We start from the raw sequence: 23,533 nt of genomic DNA on the forward strand, positions 1-23,533 counted from the left end.
GCCCTCTGTCTCTTGGTGTAAAGTCCCAGGCCAGGGGCAGGCAAAGGTTCAGTAGCTTCGTAATGGCATCCGCCCCGACTGACTTTTATAAACATGGATTGGCAGACTGGAGCAGTGTCCGACTTAGCGTACATCCAAGGGTCCCCACACTGCGCATATATTGCCCCAGCCTGCACACTCTACCACTACCTGGCCAGCAGCAGCAGGGCAAAGCAGTGCTGTGACTCGTGGGTGGGAAGAGGGCGGGGCCTAAAATATGCACCATCACTAGATTTTATGTAAGATATGCAATAACCAGTGAGAATGGGCAAAATATGCAAATGCATATAATCCTGTCTCTAGTCATCACCCAGTCCCTTATATGCTTTAACTGACCAGATAAATAGTACATTCTAGAATTGGTAAAGGCAATACCACCCTGACCTTTCTTCCTCATTAATGTATTGATTTGAATGAAGAGATTAAATGGTTTATTTTTATTAAAAACAGATAACAGTAGATACAGTATATTGGTGACTGTTGTAGAACGTAGAGAAATTTGGGTAACACAATCATTTTTTACTATTACTGACCCATGACAGTCAGTAATAGTTTACTTGGTACTGCTTTCCTAGCACGGCGCCCGTCTCATTGATTGTATGCCTTAAGTTTAAAGGTACTTAAGGCATACAATCAATGCGATGGACCCGATTTTTTAATCTCATGGATCTTATGCATCCATAAGATGCATGAGATCCATGAGATAAAAAATCGTGAGCCCCCAATAACCATTGTTAACGCCACCAGCACTATCAACGCCAACCCGAAGCGTGGCAAGCGCAGCGAGCCCGCGAGGGGCGGCGGTTATGCGTCCTCCGACCTTTTCATACACCCACTATCCACGTCGGCGTGGAGTTGATTTTATATAGCGTGGCGAGCGCAGCGGACTACTTTACATGTATTCCGCGTCCCCTCGCTGGGCTCGCCACACTATATAAAATCAACTCCACGCCGACGTGGATAGTGGGGGTATGAAAAGGTCGGAGGACGCGTACAGCTGCGCTCGCCACGCTTCGGGTTGGCGTCAATAGTGGGGTGGCGTTAACAATGGGGGGGCCATTTCACCCATGAGGGGGGGGGGGGTTAGCAATTAAAATTGGGGTTTTGGGGGCTTTTTACATTAATTCCAATGTAAAAATCTCGTCGATCGCGTTGATTGCATCATCTCATGCATCTTATGCCGCACAAACACATAAGATGCATGAGATGCTTGCGATATCAGCCCCACACATACAATCTAGATCGTGGGCGCCGTGCTAGGAAAGCAGTACCGTTTACTCCAAAATTTTAATTTAGCACTTAAATAAACCAATAGCGGCTGCATGTTCAATTGCATAAACTCATAGGGGTCTCTCAATATCCAGATTCCAAGATATTTAAATAAGTAAGAATACTTGATTTATTGAATTTCACACCAAACCCGTAATAGCTGCCATGGATCTTTATTATATTCAGTATGCTGGGAGCCGATTTTGCATAATCAGACCGAAAAATCAGCAAATCATCTGCATAGATTGCAACGGTGTCATTAATTTGCCCTGCTTGAAAGCCGACAAGAATTCTCAGAATTCTAGTGGCTTACCCTACAGGAGAAGGAGGTCCCTACAGGAGCTTTAAATCACTGGCATCTATATCAAGAATTTTGTGGGTTCTGTTATGGTATCATAGGACAGCCACTAGGAATTACTTCACCAAAAACCCTTGTGGTTATTTTTATAATGCGATTATGAATTTTGTGCTAAAGAGTCTTTCATAATTACGGGTTGATATTCTCACCGGGTCCTGCTATTAGGGAATAAGGATTGACTACTTATAACTATATCGTTTTTTCAATGGATCACATCACCTGTGATACACTATAAAGATTGTAAACTGTTCCCCTGATGAAGTCTTTGTAAAGACGAAACGCGTTGGGACTCTTGTTATACTACGAAGAAACGAATAAAGCACAATATTGAAAAAACACTATCATTTTGTGGATCTCTAAGGAACTTGTGGACATCTTAATATTGTAGGCGCTATACTACAATTGGAGAGTGTATATGTATATATATATATATATATATATATATATATATATATATATATATATATATATATATATAGATAGATAGATATCTATCTATCTAGAGAGAGGCAGAAAGAAGGCGCTTCATGGTGCAGTATTTTAGTTATGAGAATTTATTTTAAAATGACAATCCAGGGTACAGTTTAACATGCACTCGTACCATATGTCAAAACACTGTGGACTGGGTACCACACGGCATGGGTTTTTAAAACCAAAGCCAAAACTGCTCACACTGTACGGGGAGCTTGGTAGCACTCGAAACACTGCAGAGCTGGCTTGCACGGAAGCGTACGAAGGAGAACCACGTCCAGGAGACCAGTGACCAGAGTAGAAGGAGCGTCGTAGGCCACACACTGACGCGTTTCGTCACTGCGGACTTCGTCAGAGGGCGTGGCTACTACGTACGCTCATACAGAATATAAAGGACTATCCCCGTCACTCAAGGAACAGGTAAGTGCGCGGTATTGGACACCGCTAGTGAGAGGGCGGGTGGATGTATCGCGCGTCATCCAAGTGACGCGGACGGGGAGGGTGAGTATGCCGTACGTCACCCGAATAATTTAGAGAGGCGGTTTCAAACGAGCCCGAGCCAATAGATGCCTGGGACATGCTTACAGGACAGCGACGAAAACCAATAGGCTGCGTCTCTTGTATAATACGTCTCCTGCCTGATGACACGGACCAATATAAAATGTGGAATACCGATGGGGCATAGAGGTAGATAAAAGCAATTAATTGCTTAATCTAAGTTGGCAGCTTGAGCCGCACATACTATGTACCAGCGAGACAAAGTACTAGGCCACAGCTCGCTGTTATAAGGACATGTAAATGATGTTGGTCACCGGAGATATGGGCCAATAGGGGAACAGAAGGTACCATACAATAGGCCATCTCATTGGATGAGACGCACCAAACTATCACCGTCTGTCAAAAGGCAGATCGGTGTGCCGCAATAAATGCGAACTATATGAAATAGGGACAACACTATTGTACCTGACATAGGAATAATTATAACCAGTATATAATGTACCACTGGTACAGATACTTTGTGTGAGCAGTGTACCTCTTGGAAGTAAAACATAATAAAAAAAAAAAATTAACATATAGTCGCAACACAAAAATACATTCCATATCAACTAGCTAACACATATACATCTAGCTAAAATGTTCAAATCGTTCTACAGGATTAACTATGTCTTCCTGATGCGATTAAATACATAACCTTCTTCAATGTAAATATACAGTAACCATTGAATAGTGCAATGAAACAGGGATACCTGGTATCAACACAACTCACATCTCAAGTGAATTAGTCCACAAACCCGGTCAGTGGAAACAAGAGATATATAAAATATGTGTTCATGTACAAAATGCATGACACAATTTTGTAAAACAGTCTGAGTAACCTTCATTATTATATAGTTAATTAATGCATCAGCCATAATTACTGTAATCATAATATATATACATAGAGAAGCAACCCAAAGTTCAAGCTAGCCTGAGATACCAATAATGTAGAGCTAATAATTGGTACATAGTATGTGCGGCTCAAGCTGCCGACTTAGATTAAGCAATTAATTGCTTTTATCTACCTCTATGCCCCATCGGTATTCCACATTTTATATTGGTCCGTGTCATCAGGCAGGAGACGTATTATACAAGAGACGCAGCCTATTGGTTTTCGTCGCTGTCTTGTAAGCGTGTCCCAGGCATCTATTGGCTCGGGCTCGTTTGAAACCGCCTCTCTAAATTATTCGGGTGACGTACGGCATACTCACCCTCCCCGTCACTTGGATGACGCGCGATACATCCACCCGCCCTCTCACTAGCGGTGTCCAATACCGCGCACTTATCTGTTCCTTGAGTGACGGGGATAGTCCTTTATATTCTGTATGAGCGTACGTAGTAGCCACGCCCTCTGACAAAGCCCGCAGTGATGAAACTCGTCAGGGCGTGGCCTACGATGCTCCTTCTACTCTGGTCACTGGTCTCCTGGACGTGGTTCTCCTTCGCACGCTTCCGTGCAAGCAAGCTCTGCAGCGTTTTGAGTGCTACCAAGGTCCCGGTACAGTGTGAGCAGTTTTGCCTTTGGTTTTAAAAACCCATGCCGTGTGGTACCCAGTCCACAGTGTTTTAACATATGGTACGAGTTCATGTTAAACTGTACCCTGGATTGTCATTTTAAAATAAATTCTCATAACTAAAATACTGCACCATGAAGCGCCTTCTTTCTGCCTCTCTCTAGATCTTTTGCCCTGTGGATTCCAGGGACCTCCAAATAGAGAAAGAAGCAGCTGCAAGTTTCATTGAACTTTGGTGCTATTACCCCCTGTTTTGATAAACAGTGGACTCTCCAACTGGTATACTGTTGACGGACTTTTGGGCGCAGTTTGTCAATACTCTCTCCATTATATATATATATATATATATATATATATATATATATATATATATATATATACACATATACATACACACACACACACACACAAGCTTGATGAGACCTCAGTGTCCTCTTCCTATTACTTTATTTACTGCACTATAAGACCTGTGAGTGCCTCCCAACTTTTGAGTTATATATATATTTGTAACAGGACAAATTCTTTGGCTCTTTGTCTCAGATGGGTTGGCCACCCCTGCACTAGAGCATGGTGGGAGAATAAAATAGTGTACTGGGGCACCATGCCCGAAGCATGGCAAGCGCAGCGAGCCATGCGAGGGTACGCGGTGCATTTTAACTTGTGTCCATGTCAACTGTGTTGTAAAAAAAACAGTGAAAAACCCCATGTTGACCTTGCCCAGATTGACCTAGTGCTTGTGTCGACCTAAAGCCATGTCGACCTACTTGCTGTAGACCAAATGATCCATACTCGGTGTAAAGCAGCTGTATCTGTCTTATGAAGTTTGACCCGAACGCCCTCATTACCTCCCATAAATACAACCATTCTACCGCATCAAATGCCTTAATGGCATCTAATGACATTATCGCTGCATCATTCGCTTTATTCTGTGATATCTGTAAATGTCTGAACACTTCTTATATTTATAGAAGATGATTTACCGGGCAAGAACCCAGGCTGATTGGGGTAAATAAGTTGTTCTATGTGTTTATTCAACCTTGTCACCAAGATCTTCACCAATATTTTAGCCTCAGATGGTATCAGTAATATTGGTGTATATGTTTCTGGATCCGTGGGGTCTTTACCCTGTTGTAACAGCAGTATTATTTACATACACATGGTTTTACCTCTTTCTCTGCTCTATATCATGGTACGTAGGAGAGTTCCACAAAGGACAATGGCCGTACGCAAGTTGATTGACAGGCGCTGGGCGTTTGGGGGTGTAATGCCGGCATTTTCTTGGAGTGCCGTGGTTCTGATCTCTCCACAGCCATCGCACTGCCAAGTCTCAGCTTTTAGGGCACTACACATGGGTGTGTGTGTGTGGGGGGGGGGGGATTTATTTGATGGTTGAATGAATTTCCACTATTGCACAGCTGCAATTGCATTCGCAGCTGTGCACATGGGCGGGAATGTACTTGTGTGGTGCAGAGTTTACCTGGTCTCTGAAAGCTCACAGCCCAACAATCAGGACTGAATCGGGCCCTAAGAACATGGAAATAGTTTCTCATCTGTGTGACTTCTCATGTCGGACAAGCGCTGATTTCTGGGCAAAAGATTTCCAACACTCAGGACATGCAAATGGTTTCTCACCTGTGTGAGTTCTCTCATGCCTAACAAGATGTGATTTCTGGGAAAAACATTTCCCACACTCAGAACATGGAAATGGTTTCTCACCTGTGTGAGTTCTCTCATGTTTAACGAGACCTTCTTTCCTGGTAAAAGAGTATCCACATTTTGTACATGGAAACGGCTTCTCACCTGTGTGAGTTCGCTCATGTATAACAAGAGCTGATTTCAAAGCAAAAGATTTCCTACACTCAGAACACGGAAATGGCTTCTCACCTGTGTGAGTTCGCTCATGTATAACAAGAGCTGATTTCAAAGCAAAAGATTTCCTACACTCAGAACACGGAAATGGCTTCTCACCTGTGTGAGTTCTCTCATGTTTAACGAGTTCTGATTTTGTGGTAAAAGATTTCCCACACTCAGAACAAGGAAATGGCTTCTCACCTGTGTGAGTTCTCTCATGTTTAACGAGATCTGATTTTGTGGTAAAAGATTTCCCACACTCAGAACATGGAAATGGCTTCTCACCTGTGTGAGTTCTCTCATGTTTAACGAGATTTGATTTTGTGGTAAAAGATTTCCCACACTCAGAACACGGAAATGGCTTCTCACCTGTGTGAGTTCTCTCATGTTTAACGAGATCTGATTTCAAAGCAAAAGATTTCCCACACTCAGAACACGGAAATGGCTTCTCACCTGTGTGAGTTCTCTCATGTTTAACGAGATCTGATTTTGTGGTAAAAGATTTCCCACACTCAGAACACGGAAATGGCTTCTCACCTGTGTGAGTTCTCTCATGTTTAACGAGATCTGATTTTGTGGTAAAAGATTTCCCACACTCAGAACATGGAAATGTTTTCTTACCTGTGTGAGTTCTCTCATGTCGAACAAGGCTCTGTTTTGTGGTAAAAGATTTCCCACACCCAGAACATGGAAATAACTGATCACCTGTGTGAGTTCTCTCATGTGTAACTAGATTTGATTTCTGGGCAAAAGATTTACTACACTCAGAACATGGAAACGGCTTCTCACCTTTGTGAGTTCTCTGATGTGAAAGAAGAGTTGATTTCTGGGTAAAACATTTACCACACTTGGAACATGGAAATAGTTGCTTAACTGAGTGAGTTCTCTGATGTCTAATTAAAGCTGACTGATTTATAAAATATGCATCACATTCAGAACAGGTAAATATGTTAGCCCCTGTATGAGCTGCTCTATGTGTAGCAGTATCTGAGTTACCAGGAGAACAGTCCTCAGAATCAGAGGTATCAGGTGATGTATCTGCACTGTGAAGCACTGGCTGTATATTTAGGGTAATGGAGGTTTCTTCTGGAGAGTCCTGTGTGATGTTATCTTCTGTTTTATATCCTGGAGACAGAATAAGATGTCCCTCCGAGGTATTCCTGCTTCTGTGTCCATCTGCTGGAAATAACATACAGATATAGATATATCGCTCTTTCCCTTTCCCCTCACCCATTTCATACTATTAGTGAGTACAAGTTATTCGGAGTAGGTTCGCGCAGCCAGTAAGCTGAAGCCCAACTCCTTGTTACTGGGTCTGGTGGTGCTGGTATTCCCCGGGCACCTGCGGTACTGTGGATGACAGGTGCCAGTCTTCTAGTAACAGTCTCATCCTTCTGCCCAGTGCCCATGGTGATGGCCAGTGCTTCCCCTTCCTGGTGCCAGTATAGGTGGCTCTGGCCCCTTCCCTGGTGGCAGCAGGGAGATGTGCGATGCTCTGTTTACAATTTATAGGGACAGGCAATTAAATATGGAACTTCATGAGAACGATCTGTGTCCTAAATGCGGGAGCGCTGGCTCTGGTATCTATTATGGACTATGGACTATCCCATTGATTATGTCCTGGTCTCAGGTGTGGGATGATATGGTACTTACATTTTATTCTCTCAACCCTAGAATATGTCTATTTGGTCTCGATTTGGATGAGGCACATTCCTGAGCATTGTATAAATATTTGCTATACCTTTCTACTTTGGCCAAGGTAATTATAGCACGAGTTTGCTTTGCTTATACCCATCCTGATCCGGGTAAATGGAGGGTGTTGGTTAATGGTGTGTTTAAGCACAACACATAAATAATAATAAACCAGGTAATGCTATGGCTAAATTCCATGAGAAATGGGGTGGATGGGTGGTCTGGTCCATTACTATGCAATTCATCCAACGATTGACTATACTTGGTGTCTGGTACATTTATGTTATTTTGGTTTGTGTGTGGACGGAACTGTCTATTTGCTAATGTATTTGTTAACCTGCTCCATATAGTTTATGGATTCTTTTTTTACTACTTTTGCTTACTATATATACCTTTTATACTTTTTAATTTGTACCCGATGGCCTTTCTGTTGTTTTTTTCTTTGTATTGTTTATTGTGGAAAAATTCTTAAAATATCACTTTATTCAAAGAAATGTAACTTCATGTTGGTGCCACATTAGTACCACTCCCTATAAAAGGCCATCTCTAGGCAGTACCCAGTGGCAGAGTATTAGGCTACCCTCCTGTACTACGGCGTCCATTGTGTAATAGCCCCTGTGTTAAGGTGGAAATACACACGCAGATTTATCTGCAGATCTGGCTGGTTGGAACAAAAACCTGGTTATGGATGAGAGCAAATGACAGCTGACAGCTTGGAAATGCTGGAAAACTGACAAACTGTCACTCATCCATCACCATGTTTTTGTCCCAACCAGCCAGATCTGAAGATAAATCTTACTAGTGTATGGGCACCTTTAGAGTGGTTTATTAATATACTTTAGCTTAGTAAAAGAGAGTACGAGCTTGTCCTAGTGCAAAGTGACTGACTTTGGCGGGAGAAAAAAATCCCTGATAAATGACCCATTTTCATGGCTTCAATTGTGAATATTGTGTTTTCTCCGGAACGTGTTTTTTTTTGTTTTTGGGAGAGGATGCTCTGTGATACCCCTTTCCCACTGCAGCTCTTAAGTGGCAATTTGCCATTTTTTTTTAGCCTTTTTAAATGAGTAGAGATGCAGTGGGAATGCTCCAGGTTGCTGTACCCGTTTAAAAATACCCTTTTTTTAAAAATGGGTAAAAAGCAGAGTTTTACCCATTTAAGAGCCATTTTTTGCCAGTGGGAAAGGGTCTTAAATGGTATTTAGTAATAATAATAATAAAGGTTAAGAACAGGATTGGCTTCCTGCTTGTGATGACTGTACAGTCACCACATCCAGGAAGTAATCACAGCAGACAGTAGACAGAGAAGAGCTAAAACGTTTTTGTGCTGTACTGCTGTTTACATTCTGCTACCATGCCCAGTTGGACAGAGGAAGAGATCAGGGAACTCCTTCGAATTCGTGGGGAAGAAGAAATCATGTGTCAGATGACCGGTACGGTAAAGGATGCTGCAATATACCATAATATCAGCAATATGATGGCAGCATCAGGATTTATAAGAACCACTACGCAAATTATAAATAAGCTGAAGGCATTGAAATGCTTATTCCACAATGTACCATAGTTGCCTACCCTCCTGCATTCTGCAGGAGACTCCCTGAAATAGCAGCAATCTCCCTCATTAGTCTAGCAATCTCCCTAATTTCACCTAGTCCACATTACACTGTTACAGTTTTTTTTTTTTGGGGGGGGGGGGGGGGGGAGAGATGAGAGACAGATACATTTACACTGAATCATCAGCACCATTTCCCAGCACTTTTCCAAGTACAGTAGCTCTTACTAACTGCTTTGGGGCTCATCTACATTTGTATAGAAGTCATTTTAAAAGATTCCTCTAAGATGTAGCAGTACACAGCCACGCTTCTAGGTGCCACGTTCACCATCTCTTTTCACAATCTCTCCATATATGGAACTAGACACGCCCTGTGGGTGGAGCATGACAAGCCTCCTCAATGGGGCGCTGTGCAAAATTCTATTTCCAACTATAATCTCCCTGAAACTAGTTTTCAAAAGTAGACAAGTATGCAATGTACTAGACCAGTACCGGAACCGAAGCGGCTCTGCACGTAGGGAGTGGTTGTACTTTGACCAATGCATGGTGGTTTTCGGGCATTCTGCACTTGCTAATCCAGTAGCATTATCATCTAGCCTGGCAGCAGCCGAAAGTCGGCATGAAGCTGCACAGTCGTGTGCAGAACAAACATTAACCCCACCTGTGGAACCAGCCCAGTCCACAACATCCACACCCCTGTTTAACGAGGACATGCTGCGACCACAGACCCCGGAAGTGATCCCTGAAACAGAATGAGGACGTGGAAGAAAATCAGGCAGGAAATCAGCAGAGACATGTTCTCTGTCTGCCATTATTGCAACACTGATCAGACCACTCTCCACCCCCTCCATTTGTTCTCTCAAAACGTCATCATTGTGGGCCTGTGGGGGCAGAAAAGTCCATTCTATATGACAGCCCATGTTTACTATGGGTTTAAATGGGTTGCTTAAATGGGTATATGTGAATGTGACAAAAACGGCATTTAAATGGCAAATTACTGTTTAAGAGCTGCAGTGGGAAAGGGTCTTTATAGCTCTTACCCATTTAAAGACCAGTTTACAAATACCTGGTCTTTACCCATTTAGGCAGTGAGAAAGCAGCATAATTGATGTGATCAAGAAGCCATTTTGTGAGGGTCCGTTTTCATTAGCAGGAGTTCGAGGAGCGTTGGACAGCAGACAAGATCTGCGGGTCCGTGCCAAGAACATGGCAGCAGCATGTGGGATGCGGAGGGGTAAGGCAGGGTTGGGGGTGGGCTACCAAAATTTTCGGCAGGGGGGCCACCCATTTAATAGTTACACCAGTGGTTCCTAAACTGTGTGCCTAGGCTCCCTGGGGTGCCTCGGAGCACTTGCAGGGGTGCCTGAGGTTGGTGGTCCAGAACCAATTAAAATTATTTATGGCTAATGAAATAGGCAAAATCAGTGCTCATACAGTAGCTTCCAATTATAAAATATGTGGGTAAACAGAAGTGAATCATGTTCCTCACCACATAACTGGACCGAGAGATACAATTTAATCACAATTTATTTAATTTAATATTTTTTTCTGAAACTCTCAGTAACAAACTTTTGGCCTAGTGGTGCCTTGAAAAATATTATGATAAATTAGGGTGCCGTGAATCAAAAAGTTACGCCACTGGCCCACAGGGCCCATTTTTGTCAGCCAGGTAGCATCAAATTTAAGATGGATTGGGTAGAGGCCACTGTTGATAGAGGTAAATACATGGATTTTTTTTTCTTTTATGGGAATCTTATATACCCTCTCTTCCTCTTACCACAAGACAACTGATCCATGATAGTTTCAAAACAACTATGTGGTATTTAACTAGAACGGCTGCTCAAGACCCACCTATTTCTCTTGAATAAATTTGTGGATGCAATACCTATTATTTCCTCTTATGTAATCCCTGCTTTCTTTGTGTGATGGCTGGACAAAATATAGGATTGGATATGCATACGCTATTTAATATGCTATATGTTTACTTTGCAAATACATATTGTAAAACAATAACTTTATTGTATAATGTATATGTAATGTAAAAAAAAGGTCCTTGTGTACTAGCGTGGAGTTGATTCTATAAAGTGTGGCGAGCGCAGCGAGCCACCGAGCCCGAAGCGTGGCGAGCGCAGCGAGGGGACGCGTATACCTGTGAAGTTCTGCGCGTCCGCTCGCCACGCTTCGGGCTCGGTGGCTCGCTGCGCTCACCACACTTTATAGAATCAACTCCACGGCGGCATGGATAGTGGGGGTATGAAAAGGTCGTAGGACGCGTACCGCCGCCGCTCGCCACGCTTCGGGTTCACGTTTATACTTGGGGGGTGGCGTGGGGGTGCATTTAACATTGTAAGCACCCATTAGGGTGCTTATACAAGTTATAATCGCATCCCATCACATTGTATGGCATTGTATGCCATATACCAGGGGTGGCCAACCGGTCAGAGGTAAAGAGCCGAAAAATATCAGTTGTCAAGCCAAAGAGCCAACGTCATGCGCGCGCCGAAGGCGCGCTCGCCAAAAAGGGGCGTGATCGGGGGAGTGGTCAGGGGCGTGGTCATATGACACAAGGAGAGTGGCCACATGACAAAACTTTATGCCCCCAGTGCCAGATATGCCCACCACAGTGCCAAACATCATATGCCCCCCACAGTGCCAAACATCATATGCCCCCCACAGTGCCAAACATCATATGCCCCCCACAGTGCCAAACATCACATGCCCCCCACAGTGCCAAACATCACATGCCCCCCACAGTGCCAAACATCACATGCCCCCCACAGTGCCAAACATCACATGCCCCGCAAAGTGCCAAACATCACATGCCCCGCAAAGTGCCAAACATCACATGCCCCTCAAAGTGCCAAACATATGCCCCCCCACAGTGCCAAACATCATATGACCCCACAGTTAGGAAGCTGGGCCCTCCAGCACAGGTGTTGCCCACAGTGCAACACCTATGCTGGAGGGCCCAGCTTCCTAACTAAAGGGCCCACCTAGAGGGCCAGGAGGGCCCAACAAATAAATGTGCACACAGGCCAGAAGGGCCTGAATTTGCCCACGGGCCTAGTGCCCGACACCCGGTGGTCTAGGGTGGATGGAGGGTAGGAGGCCAAAGGCCCCTACCTGGTGTTGGGAGAGGCCGCTGGGGGGAGCTTCGTCAGCTCTTTTGCTTCCCACCCCCGCTGGCCTCTCCGGGAGCCATCTTCTTTTTTCTTGCAGAAGGCGCCGGAGATCTTCTGTCTTGATCCCGGCGTCTTCTGGCCTCTTCAGCGGCGCCGGAACTCTTCTCCCCGCCGCCGTCTTCTGCGCCATCCTCCGGCGGCTTCTCGCGTCTTCAGGAGCGCTCCTGCGCTCCGCCGGCGTGGAGAAGACTTTTCGCCCTCCCGCTGGCGTCTGATGTCAGACGCCGGGGGGCAGGGCAGAAACGGCGCGGCGAGCGCTGATGGCTCGCCGCGGTCGTTTTCTATTGGCCGCCGATGCAGCGTTTTGAATTTGGCAGCCGAATTGGCGCCAAATTCAAAACCCCGCTTTGCAGACGGGAGGCTGGAGCCGCAGTTTACAGCTCGGCGAGCCGCATGCGGCTCGCGAGCCGCAGGTTGGCCACCGCTGCCATATACGATGCCAATTTTTTTTTTAATTGTATGACATTGTGGAACATCGCATGCAATATGGTCTGCGATGCGACAAGTACCTAAAAAAAATGAAAAAGTCCCAAAATGAACATCCTTTGTCAATAGATTCCAATAGCTCTATTATTAATGGGGAGTGATCTGAAATCCCCCTGGTTTTATGGGTTTGGATCGTTTGGTCTACAATTTCTTGGTCGACAAGCATTAGGTCAACATGGCTCTAGGTCGACACAAGCATTAGGTCAAGTGTCTAGGTCGACAGTGAAAAGGTAGACATGGGGTTTTTCACAGTTTTTTACCCAAATGTCCACACAGTCAACATGGACATAGTTTAAAGTGCACCGCATCCCCTCGCAATGTTTCGGGCACACTATTCTATTCTCCCACCACGCCCTAGTGCAGTGGTTCCCAACCCTGGTCCTCAAGTACAGTGCACGTTTTGCAGGTCTCCACACAGAATCACAAGTGCTATAATTAGCTCCACCTGTGGATCTTTTCAAATGTGCCTGAATAATGAGTGCACCTGCCGGGTGACCTGGAAAACGTGCACTGTTGGGGGTACTGGAGGACCAGGGTTGGGAATCACTGCCCTAGTGGATGGTAGGGCATTTAATACCACCTGTCGGCACATGTCGGCTCAAAAAACAGTGACAAACCCCATGTCGACCTAGACACTTTTGACCTAATGACCTGTCGACCTAAACCCATGTCGACCTAGACCCATGTCAACCTAATGGTGTCGACTCAATGCTTGTCGACCAACATACCGTAGTCCAAATGACCGTATCCCGGTTTTTTATACCACCTCTAATACATGAGGCAAATGATTTCGAGATCCAAACCAAACCAATTCTAGAGAATGCTAAATAAGGCGTAGAAAACCAGGAGAACTGCATCACATCTGGATTTTTTCACCTCCAAGGATCCAACCAGCCCATATCTGCTATGAAGTTCCCAAAACCCTTGTTGCCTCTACCCTCTCAGTCTGGGCTTTTTTTCATCTACCCAATGAGAATCGATCGCATTATTAAAATCTCACATGCAAATTGGCTGCTTTTACCAAGATGTCAAAAGTAAATGGGGGGTGGGGATGGGGGGACGGGACACATAGATAGCCAGCAGATGTGTATGCAGGGTGTAAATCAGGGCTGGGCAACACCGGCCCTCCAGATGTTGATGGGAGGATGCATCCCAGGATGCTTTGCATTAGTTTTGCTATGTGGCCATGCTGAAACTGATGCAAGGCATGCTGGGATGTGTAGTTCATCAACATCTGGAGGGCCGGTGTTGCCCAGCCCTGGTGTAAATGATACAGTCCAAAAAAATGTAACGACCGCCTGGATCAATTTTGACCCTATTACATACAAAGGCAGTTATTGTTTTATCAAGAATGTAAATACCCCGCGCAGAGGAAGTGAAGGGAACGTGGTATACATAGCCCACCCAGGCCTTTTTGAGCATCTGTAATTTTGCCCCTAACAGATGGGTCTCAATTAAGCACACTATGGGCCTTATTCAGATCTGAGCTTAGAACAAATTTGTTTGGGAAATGGTCAAAACCATGTGCACTGCAGGTGGGGCAGATGTAACATTTGCAGAGAGAGTTAAATTTGTGCGAGTTATTTTGTTTCTGTGCAGGGTAAATACTGGCTGCATTATTTTTACACTGCAATTTAGATTTCAGTCTCGGCACACCCCACCCAAATATAACTCTCTCTGCACCTGTTACATCTGCCCCAACTGCAGTGCACATGGTTTTGCCCATTCTCCAAACAAATTTGTATTGAGCTCAGATCTGAATAAGGCCCTATATCCGGCCCATAGTGTCTAATCTGCCGCATGACAAGCAAACTTTGGGCCTTATTTTGGTTCATTCTTTCTGACAAAATCCTTCTTAGATGGGCAAAACCATGTGCACTGCAGGTGGGGTAGATGTAACATGCGCAGAGAGAATTAGATTTGGGTGGGGTTTTACTTCAAAGTGAGATCTATATTGCAGTGTAAAAATAAAGCAGTCAGTATTTTCCCTGCACAGAAACAAAATTACTTACCCAAATCTAATTCTCTCTGCACATGTTACATCTGCCCCCCTGCAGTGCACATGGTTTTGTCCATCTAAGAAGGATTTTGTCAGAAAGAATGAACCAAAATAAGGCCCTTTGTATCTGGTCGCTAATACCACTGACATTCCATGTTAGCATGCGAACCATTTGCTACATGTATACACAATTTATCATGTGCGCCGCGCTCCCAACACTACCTCACAGTGGCAACAACAAATCAGGCGCCTCACTGCCCTCTTTAACAATATCACATAAAATATAATACATATACCCCCCCAAAAAAACACAAAAACACTTTTAACAAATACACTAAAACCTACCTAACTAACAATTAGAGGCTATAACCCCGAGGCCACCTAACAAAGAAAGGCAGTTATAGGCCCCCTGGCATGACAAAAATACTAATTACTGATTATTTAAGGAGCCAATTGACTCTTAACTGGTGCCTTCTATCTAACGCCTTGATGGCTAACCTTGACACTCCAGCTGTTGTTGAACTACACATCCCAGCATGCTCTGCATCAGATTTAGCATGGCCAAGTAGCAAAACTGAAGCAGAGCATGCTGGGATGTGTAGTCGACCAACAGCTGGAGTGTCAAGGTTAGCCATCAAGGATCTCCTGCTTCTTTCGGAGTATGAAAGAATATAGATTCACCATCCACAACCATTTTCAATTTTGCAGGATACAAGAAAGTATTTCAAATCAAGTTCCCTTGAATCTTTTCTTAATCTCAGCAAATTTAACTCTGCACTTCCAGAGGAAAAGTCTGGGAAAGCTGACACTTTAGCCCCTTTGTAATCCAACTGACCAGTCACAGAATTGTATCCCGATCTAGATAATTAAGCATTTTAATAATCATGGTGCGGGGAGGGGCTCCTGGTGGAGATGGCCTAGCTGGTACCCTGTGTGCCCTTTCAACTGCAAATTGACCAGAAAAGGTGTAGCCGTATAGTTATCACAAAGCAGCTGCTCCACAAACTTTGAGGCATCGTTCCCTACTGGTCTCTCCGGAAGCCCCACAAGCCTTATGTTGATTCTACGTCATCTGCCTTCAACATCTGACAATTTGTAGTTGATATCAAGAATTTGTGCTGCCATCTCATCCACTAAACTTTTTTTTTTTTCCGTCTTCTAACCTGGAGGCCCAACTTTCAGCCTCCTTCATCCTATCTTTTACGCCCTGTATTATCAGGGCTGTCCCTCATTAATTTTTTCGGTCAACCGCTGTTCACTGTTGCAGATAGCTTCCAGAATCTGTTGCAAAGTAATATCAGAAGTGGTAGTGGGTTAGGCCCTTTCGAGGGAGTGGTTTGTGGGGTGGCGAGTACGGATTGTGAGGTGTTTCCTGTTTGAGATCTGGCATCTCTCTCCAGGTGTGTAGCCGCCACTGTATTACCCGTTTTACCCATGACACTGACCAGAGTTCCGTGCACACAGGAATTAACGCAATAAATTGATATATAAAATCTGTACCCAGAAAAGGTGTAATCTCGTTTTTAACCCAAGCGGGTCTATACGTTGAATCAGGAGAACTACCAACAGGGTATATCGGCCAAGCTGTCCCAAACGGTGTTTAACACAGTTCTGACATATACATTAATGCACCATATTACATAGGTGAATGTGGGCCCAGTACATGCAGCGAGCAACACTGGGTAAACTGATTGACATATGGTGTCGCCCAAAGAACAGTCCAATATAAAGGACAGAAGGGTCAAAATATATAATGATGTTCAAAAACTTGATAGCATCCTGCACCCTACAAGCAGCCGGTGTCATCATTTAGCAGGGTATTTTTTTTTGACACCCCATTTGTAAAAAAAAAAATATTTTATTTTAGGACGATCCACCATTCATCACCTCCGACTGGAGGACACAGCACAGGACAGGCCAATCTTTATATTGTCCAGCACATTCACCAGCCTCCACTCGTGGGTGCACTAGGCCACCCAACTCACCCCCACTGCCGGCATTCACCCTTTCTGCCCGGACAACAAGGGCCTCGCTACAGCTCCGGGAGCCCAGCTGTCCAGGAGATCCCTGTCAGCAGCTACATCTGAGATCCTGTTAGCCACACCGCCACATGCCCGTCAGCTCATACACAGAAGACACTGGGAAGCTGCTGCCTCACACACTTACTCCCACTCAGCAGTGGCCTCGCCTCACATGTTCCAGGTTTCCCTATGATACTACTCTTAGTGACTTCCCAGTGTGACCTCTGGCTATGCTCTGACCGGATTCTGGCTGTCCCCTAGTATTGCACTGTCCGTCTGGTTGTGACACAATCCCAATAACAACGCTATAATATGCCCCATGACCAGTCTCTGCCCACAATTCCTTCATACCTACTTACCCGTACCTTAGACCACAGTCAGAGATCGTTGACTCGCACATCGGTTTACTCGAAGCCCAAACCCCATTGTGCGAGTCGCTGGTAAAGACCAAAAGTCCATTAGCCTACATAGTAGCCAACCACATTGCCCAGCCAGCGTCACAGGACTGGAAGCCTCTTTTGTCTCTTACATTGCAAAACTGTATTCACTTATCTGCTAAATCTTGGTTATATTTATACATACTGTAACCATGGATAATATATCTGCATGATGACCGCCCAGCAGCACAGAATCTTCTGCACCCTATACAAACTGTAACCAGGGCTATTATATCTGTATGATGACCGCCCAGCAGCACAGAATCTGTGGCACCCTATACATACTGTAACCAGGGCTATTATATCTGTATGATGACCGCCCAGCAGCACAGAATCTGTGGCACCCTATACATACTGTAACCAGGGATATTATATCTGTATGATGACTGCCCAGCAGCACAGAATCTGTGGCACCCTATACATACTGTAACCGGGGATATTATATCTGTATGATGACCGCCCAGCAGCACAGAATCTGCGGCACCCTATACATACTGTAACCAGGGATATTATATCTGTATGATGACCGCCCGGCAGCACAGAATCTGCGGCACCCTATACATACTGTAACCAGGGATATTATATCTGTATGATGACCACCCAGCAGCACAGAATCTGTGGCACCCTATACATACTGTAACCAGGGATATTATATCTGTATGATGACCGCCCAGCAGCACAGAATCTGTGGCACCCTATACATACTGTAACCGTGGATATTATATCTGTATGATGACCACCTATCAGCACAGAATCTGTGGCACCCTATACATACTGTAACCAGGGATATTATATCTGTATGATGACCGCCCGGCAGCACAGAATCTGCGGCACCCTATACATACTGTAACCTGGGATATTATATCTGTATGATGACCACCCAGCAGCACAGAATCTGTGGCACCCTATACATACTGTAACCAGGGATATTATATCTGTATGATGACCGCCCAGCAGCACAGAATCTGTGGCACCCTATACATACTGTAACCAGGGATATTATATCTGTATGATGACCGCCCAGCAGCACAGAATCTGTGGCACCCTATACATACTGTAACCAGGGATATTATATCTGTATGATGACCGCTCAGCAGCACAGAATCTGTGGCACCCTATACATACTGTAACCGGGGATATTATATCTGTATGATGACCACCTAGCAGCACAAAATCTGTGGCCCCCTATACATATTGTAACCAGGGATATTATATCTGTATGATGATTGCACAGCGGTACAGAATTTGTGGCACCCTATACATACTGTAACCACGGATATTATATATGTACGAGGACCGCCCAGCAGCACAGAATCTGTGGCACCCTATACATACTGTAACCAGGGATATTATATCTGTATGATGACCGCCCAGCAGCACAGAATCTGTGGCCCCCTATACATACTGTAACCATGGACATTATATCTGTATGATGACCGCCCAGCAGCACAGAACCTGCGGCACCCTATACATACTGTAACCGGGGATATTATATCTGTATGATGACCGCCCAGCAGCACAGAATCTGTGGCACCCTATACATACTGTAACCTGGGATATTATATCTGTATGATGACCACCCAGCAGCACAGAATCTGTGGCACCCTATACATACTGTAACCAGGGATATTATATCTGTATGATGACCGCCCGGCAGCACAGAATCTGCGGCACCCTATACATACTGTAACCTGGGATATTATATCTGTATGATGACCACCCAGCAGCACAGAATCTGTGGCACCCTATACATACTGTAACCAGGGATATTATATCTGTATGATGACCGCCCAGCAGCACAGAATCTGTGGCACCCTATACATACTGTAACCGGGGATATTATATCTGTATGATGACCACCTAGCAGCACAAAATCTGTGGCCCCCTATACATATTGTAACCAGGGATATTATATCTGTATGATGATTGCACAGCGGTACAGAATTTGTGGCACCCTATACATACTGTAACCACGGATATTATATATGTACGATGACCGCCCAGCAGCACAGAATCTGTGGCACCCTATACATACTGTAACCAGGGATATTATATCTGTATGATGACCGCCCAGCAGCACAGAATCTGTGGCCCCCTATACATACTGTAACCAGGGATATTATATCTGTATGATGACCGCCCAGCAGCACAGGATCTGTGGCACCCTATACATACTGTAACCGGGGATATTATATCTGTATGATGACCGCCCGGCAGCACATAATCTGTGGCACCATGTACATACTGTAACCAGGGATAGTATATCTGTATGATGACTGCCCAGCAGCACAGAATCTGTGGCCCCTATACATACTGTAACCAGGGATATTATATCTGTATGATGACCGCCCAGCAGCACAGAATCTGTGGCACCCTATACATACTGTAACCAGGGATACTATATCTGTATGATGACCGCCAGCAGCACAGAATCTGTGGCACCCTATACATACTGTAACCGGGGATATTATATCTGTATGATGACCGCCCAGCAGCACAGAATCTGTGGCACCCTATACATACTGTAACCAGGGATATTATATCTGTATGATGACCGCCCAGCGGCACAGAATCTGTGGTATCCTATACATACTGTACCCAGGGATATTATATCTGTATGATGACCGCCCAGCAGCACAGAATCTGTGGCCCCCTATACATACTGTAACCAGGGATATTATATCTGTATGATGACCGCCCAGCAGCACAGAATCTGTGGCCCCCTATACATACTGTAACCATGGATAATATATCTGCATGATGACCACCCAGCAGCACAGAATCTGTGGCACCCTATACATACTGTAACCGTGGATATTATATCTGTATGATGATTGCACAGCGGTACAGAATTTGTGGTATCCTATACATACTGTAACCGGGGATATATATCTGTATGATGACCGCCCAGCAGCACAGAATCTGCGGCACCCTATACATACTGTAACCAGGGATATTATATCTGTATGATGACCGCCCAGCAGCACAGAATCTGCGGCACCCTATACATACTGTAACCAGGGATATGATATCTGTATGATGACCGCCCAGCAGCACAGAATCTGTGGCACCCTATACATACTGTAACCAGGGATATTATATCTGTATGATGACCGCCCAGCAGCACAGAATCTGTGGCACCCTATACATACTGTAACCAGGGACATTATATCTGTATGATGACCACCTAGCAGCACAGAATCTGTGGCCCCCTTTACATATTGAAACCAGGGATATTATATCTGTATGATTGCACAGCGGTACAGAATCTGTGGCCCCCTATACATACTGTAACCAGGGATATTATATCTGTATGATGACCGCCCAGCAGCACAGAATCTGTGGCCCCCTATATAACTGTAACCATGGATAATTTATCTGTATGATGACCGCCCAGCAGCACAGAATCTGTGGCACCCTATACATACTGTAACCAGGGATATTATATCTGTATGATGACCGCCCAGCGGCACAGAATCTGTGGTATCCTATACATACTGTAACCGGGGATATAGATCTGTATGATGACCACCTAGCAGCACAGAATCTGTGGCCCCCTTTACATATTGTAACCAGGGATATTATATCTGTATGATTGCACAGCGGTACAGAATTTGTGGCACCCTATACATACTGTAACCAGGGATATTATATCTGTATGATGACCGCCCAGCGGCACAGAATCTGTGGTATCCTATACATACTGTAACCGGGGATATATATCTGTATGATGACCGCCCAGCAGCACAGAATCTGCGGCACCCTATACATACTGTAACCAGGGATATTATATCTGTATGATGACCGCCCAGCAGCACAGAATCTGCGGCACCCTATACATACTGTAACCAGGGATATTATATCTGTATGATGACCGCCCAGCAGCACAGAATCTGTGGCACCCTATACATACTGTAACCAGGGACATTATATCTGTATGATGACCGCCCAGCAGCACAGAATCTGTGGCACCCTATACATACTGTAACCAGGGACATTATATCTGTATGATGACCGCCCAGCAGCACAGAATCTGTGGCACCCTATACATACTGTAACCAGGGATATTATATCTGTATGATGACCGCCCAGCAGCACAGAATCTGTGGCACCCTATACATACTGTAACCAGGGATATTATATCTGTATGATGACCGCCCAGCGGCACAGAATCTGTGGTATCCTATACATACTGTAACCGGGGATATATATCTGTATGATGACCGCCCGGCAGCACAGAATCTGTGGCACCCTATACATACTGTAACCAGGGATATTATATCTGTATGATGACCGCCCAGTGGCACAGAATCTGTGGCACCCTATACATACTGTAACCAGGGATATTATATCTGTATGATAACCGCCCAGCAGCACAGAATCTGTGGCCCCCTATACATACTGTAACCAGGGATATTATATCTGTATGATGACCACCTAGCAGCACAGAATCTGTGGCCCCCTTTACATATTGTAACCAGGGATATTATATCTGTATGATTGCACAGCGGTACAGAATTTGTGGCACCCTATACATACTGTAACCAGGGATATTATATCTGTATGATGACCGCCCAGCGGCACAGAATCTGTGGTATCCTATTCATACTGTAACCGGGGATATATATCTGTATGATGACCGCCCAGCAGCACAGAATCTGCGGCACCCTATACATACTGTAACCAGGGATATTATATCTGTATGATGACCGCCCAGCAGCACAGAATCTGCGGCACCCTATACATACTGTAACCAGGGATATTATATCTGTATGATGACCGCCCAGCAGCACAGAATCTGTGGCACCCTATACATACTGTAACCAGGGACATTATATCTGTATGATGACCGCCCAGCAGCACAGAATCTGTGGCACCCTATACATACTGTAACCAGGGACATTATATCTGTATGATGACCGCCCAGCAGCACAGAATCTGTGGCACCCTATACATACTGTAACCAGGGATATTATATCTGTACGATGACCGCCCAGCAGCACAGAATCTGCGGCACCCTATACATACTGTAACCAGGGATATTATATCTGTATGATGACCGCCCAGCAGCACAGAATCTGTGGCACCCTATACATACTGTAACCAGGGATATTATATCTGTATGATGATCTCCCAGCAGCACAGAATCTGTGGCACCCTATACATACTATAACCATGGATAATATATCTGTATGATGACCGCCCAGCAGCACAGAATCTGTGGCCCCCTAAACATACTGTAACCAGGGATATTATATCTGTAGGATGACCGCCCAGCAGCACAGAATCTGTGGCACCCTATACATGCTGTAACCAGGGATATTATATCTGTATGATGACCGCCCGGCAGCACAGAATCTGTGGCACCCTATACATACTGTAACCATGGACATTATATCTGTATGATGACCGCCCAGCAGCACAGAATCTGTGGCACCCTATACATACTGTAACCAGGGATATTATATCTGTATGATGACCGCCCAGCAGCACAGAATCTGTGGCACCCTATACATACTGTAACCAGGGCTATTATACCTGTATGATAACCGCCCAGCAGCACAGAATCTGTGGCCCCTATACATACTGTAACCAGGGATATTATATCTGTATGATGACCGCCCAGCAGCACAGAATCTGTGGCACCCTATACATACTGTAACCATGGACATTATATCTGTATGATGACCGCCCAGCAGCACAGAACCTGCGGCACCCTATACATACTGTAACCGGGGATATTATATCTGTATGATGACCGCCCGGCAGCACAGAATCTGCGGCACCCTATACATACTGTAACCAGGGATATTATATCTGTATGATGACCCCCAGCAGCACAGAATCTGTGGCACCCTATACATACTGTAACCAGGGATATTATATCTGTATGATGATTGCACAGCGGTACAGAATTTGTGGCACCCTATAAATAGACAATGATGATTATGGTAAGAGGACAGAGATTGAGGGGAGATATTGTGTAATGCAGGATGTGCAGTTATAGGTGTGTGTGTGTTGTGAGGTGTGTGATCTTGGGGTGTGTGTGGGGTCACCTGCTATTATACTTTAGTATTGTAGCATATGCCTAAAAACATAGAATTTGACGGCAGAGAAGAACCACT

General features: G+C 44.9%; 1 protein-coding gene across 4 annotated transcripts in view; it reads right to left on the reverse strand.

The window, feature by feature from the left end:
* The window catches only part of LOC146007514 (uncharacterized), a 59,804-nt gene that overhangs the window by 19,705 nt on the left and 16,566 nt on the right, over positions 1-23,533 (reverse strand). Inside the window, exon 5 of one of the 4 annotated variants that reach the window (XM_083145929.1) lies at positions 5,821-7,218. The exons of 2 other annotated variants lie outside the window; for them this stretch is intronic. In XM_083145929.1, coding sequence (XP_083002055.1) covers positions 5,821-7,218 — 1,398 coding nt within the window. Of the gene's footprint in view, positions 1-5,564; positions 7,219-23,533 lie in introns of those variants that run through there. One more of the 4 variants, XM_083145928.1, reaches the window with a different exon arrangement.

Source organism: Crinia signifera, chromosome 6 (genome assembly GCF_055691185.1).
Source record: "Crinia signifera chromosome 6, ASM5569118v1, whole genome shotgun sequence".
NCBI lineage: Eukaryota > Metazoa > Chordata > Amphibia > Anura > Myobatrachidae > Crinia > Crinia signifera.